The 11,451-nt window shown below is 34.8% G+C and overlaps 1 protein-coding gene and 1 long non-coding RNA gene across 2 annotated transcripts; both read right to left on the bottom strand.

The window, feature by feature from the left end:
* Positions 1 to 1,236: 1,236 nt before the first annotated feature.
* Positions 1,237 to 2,086, bottom strand: LOC137822532 (uncharacterized). The gene is made up of 3 exons (XR_011082935.1): positions 1,874 to 2,086; positions 1,728 to 1,797; positions 1,237 to 1,651 (listed from the first exon to the last, which is right to left on the bottom strand). It is a non-coding gene; the product is annotated as an uncharacterized lncRNA (long non-coding RNA).
* A 764-nt stretch (positions 2,087 to 2,850) lies between these two features.
* On the bottom strand, positions 2,851 to 5,093 carry LOC137821686 (uncharacterized). The gene is made up of 3 exons (XM_068626396.1): positions 3,987 to 5,093; positions 3,697 to 3,903; positions 2,851 to 3,614 (listed from the first exon to the last, which is right to left on the bottom strand). The coding sequence occupies exons 1-3, from the start codon at positions 4,251 to 4,253 to the stop codon at positions 3,324 to 3,326; spliced, it is 765 nt and encodes a 254-aa protein (XP_068482497.1). The 5' UTR covers positions 4,254 to 5,093; the 3' UTR covers positions 2,851 to 3,323.
* Between the last annotated feature and the right edge of the window lie 6,358 nt (positions 5,094 to 11,451).

Below are 11,451 nucleotides of genomic sequence, written 5' to 3'. Positions count from 1 at the left end.
ATATAAACTCTTAAAACATGTCTTAGGTCTTTTCTTGCACTTGTAATCGGTTCTTTAGCTTTCTTTATTAATTTGTTCGGTTCATCTTCTTCTTTACTGTTTTTAATCGGTTCATCTTCATTCTTTGATGCTTTTGTTCGGTTTAACTCATTAGTTAGTCATTTTAATCGGTTCATTTGAGTTCTTGTGCCTTTTAATCGGTTCATTGACAAGAAATGGATTTCTACATGAGTTTTGGCTTGGTTACTTAAGTTTTGGTGAGTTCTTGAATGAAAGAACATTAATCCAATTCTAAGAAAGTGCCTAATCATAGTCCAACTCAAGATGATTCCATATAATGTCTATGAAACATCTATATCTTGCTATTGGAATCATATCACATGTTTTCACTCATGGTTTCATAAAACACTGTAGTTGGAATACTTGAGATGTCCAACATATCTAAGGAGAGATGTTGCTTAAAGAAGAGAAGAACATTGAATGCATTCTACATCCAAGCTACTCGGACATGAGGAAGACGTTCAAGTGAGTTTGAAGTTGCTTAACGACCAAAACAAGATTTAAAACAACTATTTTCTTTAATGTCTATATAAAGCCATCCTTTTGAAGACAATAAAAAATCTAGATTCATCCTTTATTTATCATCAAAACATAAATCCTCATATGATATTCTAGTCAACAAATGTAATGCATGTTATGTGGACTAGATTTAATTAGCTTTTTTTGTTAGTCTTTGTTATCATCAAAACATAAGGACATAAACTCCACATGATATTTTGGTCATCAGACTTGTTCAATGGTTCAACAGACAATCTAAGGGCTTAACAGATCGTTAAATGGTTCAATAGACCATCTAACACTAGTGCAGATAAGTTAAACAAATGCGGCTATTTTAAATTTACAAATGCGGTCATAGAACCGCATTTGATCAACACGCATTTGTAAATCTGGAATTTACAAATGCGGTCCTATGACCGCATTCATAAATCACATTTACAAATGCGGTCATTTTAGGTAACCGCATTTGTATATTATTCTGAATTAGGGAGTGGGTTTGGGGTTTAGGATTTATGAATGCGGTCTTGGTAAAAACCGCATTCATAAATCACTATTTACAAATGCGGTCATTTACTAAGACCGCATTTGTAAATGCGAATTCACTATTTACAAATGCGGTCTTGGTAAATGACCGCATTTGTAAATAGTGCTTTTTTTTTTTTTGGTACATCCTGTTTTGTGCAGAAACCATATATTTAAATAACCTGCATAATGATTAAACCCAGCCAGACAAATACAAAAATGTAGTAACCAATTGAAATCATCAAAATGTACATTTACAAGTGATCAAATTACATATAATAAAACCACTAATGTTGTTTACTTATGCTAGAGTTATAAAAATTAATGAAGTATGTGGACCAAGAATCTCTAACATATGAAATGCCTTCCTCACTCATTGGTGTTTCTTCTGTGAATAACTGCATTGCAAAGTTGACATAAATTAGTTTCTAGATATATATATGTTCAAGAATTATAAAAATGATTTAACATATACCTCCTTCCAACCAGTTTTAACACCTAGTCTTATAATGGTAATCATCCATTGCATAATGTAATAGCCACACTCATAGCTTCCTGGTTGTTTATTACACTATATAATTCAATAAAAAGTAATATGTTAGTATATTGATAAACAATGATAATAGAGAAAGAAAAAAATTACAAACCTTTACTCTTATGTAGTTCAAATTATTTGAACTGGATCGACCTTTTAGGATGTTATATCCACGCCATGAACTGGTTAATACAAAAAACCTCGTTAGTAGATGGTTAATTAGTAACATATACAAAGTTAAGTTTATACTATACTTACGTATCAATGATATCCTTAAATTTTGTGGGCATCTTCTTGTGTAGGGAACAGAACCACACAACAGTCTTATCAACCATTGATAAGACAAGTAACTGCCAATGATGCCTATATGATCATTGAAAAGAGTTAGTAAATATTTAAAACATGAAATAATAATAATTGATGACATATAATTAAACTTACTCATTAATGTAAGGGCATAAATAAATTTGTTTTCCCTCTTTTTCCAGGATGTTAGTGATGTATGCTTGAGTCTCAGTTGAGTTTGGTCCAACGGGATTAGTATATGCAGAATCTACGAATCCATACATATTTTCCTTCCCCTCAGTGATACAGACTCTATGCAAAAACCTACAAGTTTTTAGTTAAAGCATAATCAATAATAATTTAACATAAAGTAAATTGAATAATAGGTAAAGATACTTACATCATAAAAAATTGAATTATACTTATATTGAGCTCCTGGTTCCCAGATATAAATTCTGATAAATCTGTGTTGTAAATCATCAGTGGCAGTTCAGTGTTGATTTGAAAAAATGTATTATCCCACGGAACTGGAAAAGGATCATTGCCAATCTGATTAGCAATGAGACGTAGGGAAGCCATAGGATCGTCAACTGGAACCTCACGCTTCTTTTTCAGAGTTGGTGGCTGAAAAGGTTCCTACAAGATAAACAACATTTGTATTAAATTATATGTAATATATAAATATAAATAAAAAAATATAATGAAACGAAATTATTACATGAGGTTTGGGCATAGATCGAATGAGCTCTCTGGGCCAGGCAACGAATGTCTGAAATGCATCGGCCACAATGGTTACCTCATCTGAAGGTAGTGGAACACGAGCATCAGGAAATCGTACTTTTTCAACAGTTACCTTCGCCACATCAGGGGAGAGAGGAACGTTATGTAAGGTGGTGGCATTTTTATAGACTTTTCCAAGTGCCACCACCCGAGGAAGTTTGCCGCCCACTACCAGTAGCTCACAATCCTTTGTCTGCCCATTGATATCATCCCCTGATGTTGGAGGAGCCGCACAACTCCCCTTTGTGCTCTTGGGAGTGGGACTAACAAGGGGTTCAATCGGCTCAGCACAAACTTGTTGCGATAGAAACTCTTGTCGCATTCGATCATTCTCCTTTTTCATCTCCAGCCACATCAAATCAGTCTCCTTTCTCATCTCCTCCATTATTTTTTCACGTAACTTAGTCTTCATTTGAGTTTCCTTCTTGGAGGAGGAGGATGGCTGTCGTTCTGAAACTCCAAAATAAAGTTTAATTCCGACCCCTTGTCCAGCGGCACGAACACGACCAGAGTGTTCAGGTCGTCCAATTGCTTCAACCAGGATATCGTGACGACCTTCAGCAACAAATGTACCGTCGGATTTCAAGGAATCCTGCAAGAGTACACAAAAATCATATTTTCAATCATTAATATAATTAATGCTTTAAAAAAATTGAAAATAACAAAAATAACTTACAATTTTTTCGATTATAACCCCGGATTGCTCGGAACTTGGTGCACCGGACTTTTTAATTCGGGCCCTCTTCCATTTTTCATGGCGAAAAGGTGGTGGAGGAGAAGTGACCCTTGTTTCCACATTCTCAGAATACGTCCCCTGTTGAGATTTCTCCTTTTCCACCATCAGTGTTTGCTCAAGTTTTCTATACCCCGAACGAGACATAACGTGCGGGGTAAGATTCTTCAAAGCTATCTCTTGAGCTTTCTTCCGACGATCCTGTCATAATTGAAATAAACAAACTGAAGTAAATAAGATAAACTTATTAATGTTATATAAACAAAAAAGTTACTTCACTTACCATCCAAGCCTCATTTTCACGGCTTTCTCTAAAAAGACGCCATGTCTCTTCATCAATATGTTGGTACTTTAAACATGGATTTTCGTCTTTAAGGTCGCCAAAAATGTATCTCGATGTCAGTCTTGACTTAAAGGTACGAAATTTAAGTGCGATATTGGATAATATCTTTGATCGAAGCGGTTCCACATCAGGAATGTCAAAGTTTGCCTGCAAAATAACATCATGAAATTAAAATTAATTAATCAATATTAAAAAGCATTATATGATAACAATAATAATATAAAGCTTACCAGAACATCCTCCCATAGCATGTTCCGATCAACCTCTGAAACCTCATCCCATGAATTAATCAAAATGGAGAGCCTCTCACGAGAAACAACTCCAAGATAGCTCATAAACTCATCTGCCTTAGGACCAAAAGCCACTCCAGTGTTGACGTCAATGTCAACATGTGTCTTCTCACCAGCAGCACGTCTCAATGCAAGACGCTTCAATCTAGTAGGTCCTCTACTACCTCGCCCAGATCGAGGTCTGACTGGAGTCTGGTCGTCATCCATGTCTCTGTTAAAAAAATTAGGTAACAAACATTAGTTAATGTGCATCGAATTAAAATCATATAAAAATAATACATAAAATTATAAATGTTTATTTACATGTTGCATGTGGGTTGAATGTTTATATGTAAATTCCTTCACTGTGGTCTTTACGGGTTGCATGTACATCATCAAGTACATCGTCATCTTTATTAGTTATCATTGGTGTGAATGAACGAGTTTCGCCATATTCAATATCATCTATGGCTTCCCCTTGTTTTTTCCCGTGTAAAACGACATACCAATGTTCTGACGTAGGATCTTTCACATAGAAAACCTGAGATGCTTGTTGAACCATTATAAATGGCTCATCTCGATACCCTATCTTTCGAAAGTCCACTAGTGTGAATCCTGATTCATCAATTTTAACCCCACTTTTATTATCAACCCATTTACACTTGAAAACTGGAACGGAAAACTTAGTGTAGTCAATCTCCCATATCTCTTCTATAAACCCATAGTATGCCATTGATCCAAGTACTGGATTTGTATCTTTCGAAGTCGAAAACTGTATTGACTCGGCTTCAAGAGTAACACCAGAATTTTGAACTGTACTCTTTTCATCCAGGGACTTCGTGTAAAATATACAATTATTCACTTCGTACGCTGTACATGAAATGACATCAAACTTCAATCCAGCAGCCAACCAAGTCAAGGTCTCTGATGCCGTTGAATCCTTGAACACCTCATCTTTAAACCAAGGCATGAAAGTTCTATTATGTTCCATCAAGACCCATTTCTCTGCTTGTCTTGGGTTATTTGCCTTCACAATGGCTTTATGAGCTTCTATGTAAGGTACAACTTCATCTGTGTTATTCAATATGTACAAATGTGCTTGCAAGACTTCTGATCGAGATTTGCTTACAATATTCACACCACGTAAACATTTACTTGTAGAACGCCTGTGGTGCCATGAATTAGCTGGAACACCTATTGGATTTGCTTTTGTCATGTACTCTGAACAAAATTCAATACTTTCTTCAGCTATGTACCTTTCAATCATTGAAGCCTCTGGACGATAATGATTTTTCACATAACCTTTCAAAATTTTCATATACCGCTCAACAGGATACATCCATCTTAAGTACACTGGTCCACACAATCTAACCTCTCTTACCAGATGCACCACTAGATGAACCATGATGTCAAAAAAAGACGGAGGAAAAAACATTTCCAATTCACACAAGATAACAACAATTTCATTTTGAAGTTCATCTAGTTTTGAGGGATCAATGACTTTACAAAAGATGGAAGAGAAGAATGAGCACAAACGGGTTATGGTGTGTCTAACATTTTTTGGTAAGATCCCACGGATAGCTACCGGCAACAATTGTTGTATCAAGATGTGACAATCATGAGACTTCAACCCAATTAACTTCAAATCTTGCATTGACACTAGACTCTTCACATTTGAGGAATGTCCTTGTGGCACTTTCACACCCTTTAGACATTGACAAAAACTAATTTTTTCATCTTTTGACATTGTGTAACAGGCTGGGGGCAAATATGTACGCTTACCCATTTGTATGGGTGCCAACTCGCCGCGTATGTTCATCTCAATCAAATCTAAACGAGCATTTAGACCATCCTTCGTCTTCCCGTTAATGTTAAGAAGTGTACCAATTAAGCTATCACACACATTCTTCTCAACATGCATTACATCTATACAATGTCTGACTTCTAACCTCGACCAGTACGGAAGATCAAAGAAGATTGATTTCTTCTTCCAAATATTTGTCACAGATGACTTTTTTTTGGACTTGCCGAAGGTGTGGTCTATGTTATTTACCTTTTCGTAAACCTCAACACCGGTTAATGGAGTTGGTGGACCACTACCCTCTTGGTGTCCATTAAAGGCTTTTTTCAACCTCCGGTAAGGATGATGACTTCTAAGAAACCTCCGATGCCGAAGATATACTGTTTTCCTTCCATGTTTCAATTGTTGAGAAGCAGTGTCTTCTTCGCATATTGGACACGCTTTGTGACCCTTAATACTATAACCTGATAAGTTACCATATGCCGGAAAGTCATTGATGGTGCAAAATAACATGGCATGAAGCTTGAAAGTTTCATTAGCAAATCCGTCAAATACTTCGACACCCTGGTCCCACATTAACTTCAAATCTTCAATTAGGGGACTTAGATAAACATCAATATCATTCCCTGGTTGTTTTGGACCGGATATCATCATAGACAACATCATGTATTTTCGCTTCATGCACAATCCAGGAGGTAAGTTGTAAATAACTAGTAATACAGGCCATGAACTGTGATTTGTACTCATATTACCAAACGGATTCATTCCGTCTGTAGCTAAACCAAGTCGGATATTTCTTGATTCTTTACCAAATTCTGGAAAGTCATCATCAAATTTCTTCCATTGAATAGAATCAGCTGGATGTCGGTACATGCCATCGCATTTCCTCTCATCTGCATGCCATCTAAGATTCTTAGCATCGTCTGGGTTTGCAAACAAACGCTTCATCCTTGGAATGATGGGAAGATACCACATAACCTTCATTGGGGGTCCATGCTTTTCCATGTCATCAATAGAATCATCATCTTTTTGTTTCAACTTATAACGTGATAACCCACACCTCGGACAACTTTTCAACAATTCAAAATCTTTCCGGTATAATATACAATCATTAGGACATGCATGTATCTTTTTGTACTCCATACCCATTGGACAAAGAATCTTTTTTGCCTCGTAATTACGATTAGGTAGACTATTTCCCTCTGGAAGCATATCCTTCAACAGCTGGAGCAATTCCGTGAAGCTTTTATCAGTCCATCCGTTTATTGCCTTCAAATTCATCAATCTTAACACCGCCGACAACCGTGTGAAGTTAGTTGATCCAGGATACAAAGGAGTCTCTGCATCTTTTGACATACTTTCATATCCATGCGCTTTTGCAAAACACTCAGCTCCCACATCACGAATCATGTCCTCCAATCGATCATCATCTCCATCATCGTGTACTGCTTCATCCATGGTAGAACCCACATATTCTTCAGTTACGGAAACACGTGGTAAATTTAATAATTCACCATGCCATGTCCAAGTTGTATAAGATCGAAGAAACCCATCACATAGCAGGTGTTCCCTCATGATATTCACATCCAGTATCCTTCCATTCAAACAGTTAACGCACGGACACCTGATCTTTGCTCCATCATGACCACTAATAATCGCGTTACGCTGCGCAAATTGTATAAATTCCTCTACTCCCCTTTCGTACTCATCACTTATACGAACAGCATTAGTCCAACTTCGATCCATTATATATTCTGGAATATAGTTAGGATTTTCTAATAATTAGTATTCTCTTCAATCTCACACATTTGCCGAGGGTCGAACACCCCCGGACTCAATCCAAACACGATATTTCTATTCTAAAAGTAACAATAACTAACATAACATAAAACTTTTATTAAAATGTAATTAACAACTAACTAAATATTTCACTTCTAAAATTAAAATTCTAGAACAAAGTTTAATACACTATAGAATTATAATTCCATAAAGATTAATATCATATTCATTTTTATTTAAGTAAAAGTAGTTTAAAGTGACAATTATAAAAAATAAATGATGCCAGGGAAAAAAAGAAAGATATGCAAAGAGAAAGTGCAAAAAATAAAAATAATTACAAAAATAGAATTTATATATAATATAAATTTAAGAAAATAGAAATTATATAATACAAAAATTCAAAATACACACAAATATATAAATTATTAGTTATACATTCCAAGTTGTATTAGTTATTAATTAAATATATATTATAATACAGAAAAATAAAAATTCAAAATATTAAATATTAAATATGAATTCAAAATTTTAAATATAAATTCAAAATATTAAATAAATACAACACCAACCTTTAGGTTGATGGTGATCGGAGACGAAGACGAAGGCGTAGGCGAAGGCGGTGGCGGTGGCGGAAGCAGTGGCGGTGGCGGAGCAGAAAAAACCAGCGAACCAATAGAACAGTAACCACCTATATGCAGAAAACGAGTAAGGAAACGAAATGACAATGCCAAGGAAGTGAATAATGACAATGACAAAAACGAAAACGAAAACAAACGTTGAAGCAGAGAGAGCTGAAACTTACAATGCAAAGCGGAGAGAGCTGAGAACGTTGAAACGAAGAGCGGAGAAGACGAAAGTGAAAGTGAAAACCAGTGGCGCGCTTCTATTTTTAGGGTAAAATTGATTTACAAATGCGGTTCTAGGGTAAGACCGCATTTGTAAATCAATTAAAATGAATTACAACTGCGGTCATAGTAAAGACCGCATTTGTAATTCATTCTGAATTGAATTACAACTGCGGTCATACTAAAGACCGCATTTGTAATTCAATTCAGAATGAATTACAAATGCGGTCTTTACTATGACCGCAGTTGTAATTCATTTTAATTGATTTACAAATGCGGTCTTACCCTAGAACCGCATTTGTAAATCAATTTAATTACAAAAATGCCACCGCATTTTTTACAAATGCGTTTAAACGCAAAGCCGCACTAAATAAATGGTCGTTGTTTTCAAATTTTGTACTAGTGCCACTATTGTAGTTGTTATGACATCCAATGTCCTGTACATGCAAAATTATCCCACGATAGGGATGTGTAGCAGTACGCATACATCATCAAGAGTGATGATCATCTTAATAACAAGAAGGTGGAAACTGCTTGATGCAGTCCAAGCTTGTGGATTGATGAACTCATGGAGCGAAAGTGGAACATGTGAAGGTTTGCACCGAAGATGAAAGGAATTGGTGAGGCTTTGAGAGTGATTTAGGTGCTAGGAAGAAGAAAGAGGGGTGGCCAACTTTCTTAGGATTTCACTTGGCCTAAAAGGCTCTCTAGCAAGGGAGATTTGGGAGAGAGTGCGTTTCAATTTTGAATACTTCATTCAATTAATGCAAATCTGAATACATAAGGTTTATTTGAGTTATTTATAGATGAAGAGGGTGAAGATAGCTTGCTCCTTAAGCTACCATAACCCTAGTTAAGCAAGCTTAACTATAGTGAAGTTTGATGACTTAAAGAGGGTCGTGTATGTCCTCTTAAGATGCTCTAGAGACCCTTGTTTGTGTGACAAGTGAGAGTGTCTTTGATTCATCTACAGAGTACTCTTGAAAGTAATTCAAAATATAGATCGTATACATGAATATTCTACTATTTATACAGACAATTCTTCTGTCTTTATTCTTGTATGTGGTGGTTTGGATGGTCCTCCATCACTGTTCGTCTCTTCATGCCATCTCTCAAAGAATATAAATACAACCCCTTTATCAATCGTGTCATTACTAATGTTGTAGAGAAGCAACAACCCAAAATTTTGCACCATAGTTTCAATGCGCTGATATGGGATCCCAAACTTATTTAATTTTTTTATTATGGGAGACCAAATTTAATTCCCCACAATCCTAGAAAAGTGAGTGTTTGTAACTAAAAAGAAAATAATTTCTTATGACATAATCAATATCACAATTAATAAATTTTATTTTTATCCCAACATCTCATAATTTCTTGGTAAGATGATCACCATAGCTGGCCAGAAGCGATGTACCAAATGGTCCACTTGAAAATCCTTCCCCCATAAACACCTACTTCTATAGCTCCCTCAATTACATATACACCACTAAGATAAACATCTGGAGAAAGATCTCTACTACGAATTGAGGTTGTAGGTCTTTGTGTAACATTGACATAACAATAACTACCTCTTGTCCTTACCATATATATCCAAATCAAATCACATAACAATCCATAGTTATAACACATTCCTCATGTATAACACATCCAACAAGTGTCTTTAGAATTTCACAATTCGAAAGACATTTTCTTCAAAATAAAAAGTTTTCAGATCAGACAATCTAGAATACTCTTCCAAATCTAGAAATATATTTAGGACAAAAGTCACTTTTCCTAAAGAAATACTTTTGGATTGCATAATGCAAAAGTCATTCCCAAATTCTACAATCTAAGAAATTTTCAAATCATCTAATCTAAACTATGTGCAAAAATTAGAAAAATAAAATACTTAATGTAAAACTTGAAATAACGATGACACAATTGGTGGTGACATCATTGAGGTAATTGCGACAAGGGTGACAACAACAATGAGAGATAAAGTGTAAGAAAAAGAGATAATAGCCGATAGATGACGAGTGGAGAGGAAGAAATAAAAGTAAGTTTTTCATTAGGGTCAATTTTGTTTTATACACACTCTCATTTGAGTAAAGGAGGGAAGCACGGGAGGTGTAAAAAGCAATCCCCAGATGATAAAACTAGGTTTAGCAGGCTTGGGCTTGTTTATGAGGCTGCTGTGAGGTCATCCTTTAAATACCTTTCATGGACAAAAAACACTCTTCCATTTACGAAAACGTATCTCCAATTTTTCAAATATTGAAGAGTTATAACTTTTTGGGGGGTCATAGATATCAAAATATAAATACAATTTTTATGTTTTTTTCCCTTAACTTTCGTTGTGAAAATTTAATCTTGTATCTCCTAATTTTCTAGAATCGGCTTAATAAAAGCAACAATTTAGGGGTATTTATTTAATGAAATGTTTATTTTATTTTCGGGAATATGACAATAAGAATATTTAGAACAAATATTTTAATATTTATTAGGAGGTTATGAAAATATAATTTTTACTCTTTGTATTCTCGTTATAAATTGTAAATTTGTATCGCATATTCCTTTCCATGATCAGAAGTTATTGTTTACCATCATAACTCTTTATTCTCACTACATTCTTCTATTTCTTATTAAATAATTTTTGAAATTACTAAATATGAACCAAATACATTAATAGACTTTAGAAAACGGACACCTTGGTTCAATTCAACCTGACTTATATTTTAAATGAATAACCTTTTTACTTAACAAGTCATTTTGATCTGATTAAAACAAAATTATAAAATATCTTAAATTTAAACTTTGTAAATGTAAAACGTAATTAGAAAGTTATTTATTACGAAGAATATGATAATAAAAAAGAAAAATGATTTTGGAATTGATTTAAAGGAAATTGTTTGGTGTCCATAATTGTGTTTGGCAAGTTAGAGAGTTGATTAGTCTTTGGTCCCCCTTTGACGGGGTAAAGTAAAATATTCCTTAGGTTTTGGGTTAAGTAATGAACACA

The sequence above is a fragment of the Phaseolus vulgaris genome, chromosome 9 (genome assembly GCF_000499845.2).
Source record: "Phaseolus vulgaris cultivar G19833 chromosome 9, P. vulgaris v2.0, whole genome shotgun sequence".
NCBI lineage: Eukaryota > Viridiplantae > Streptophyta > Magnoliopsida > Fabales > Fabaceae > Phaseolus > Phaseolus vulgaris.
Note: the sequence above shows the minus strand (reverse complement) of the source record. Positions and strands in the feature narration are given on the sequence as shown.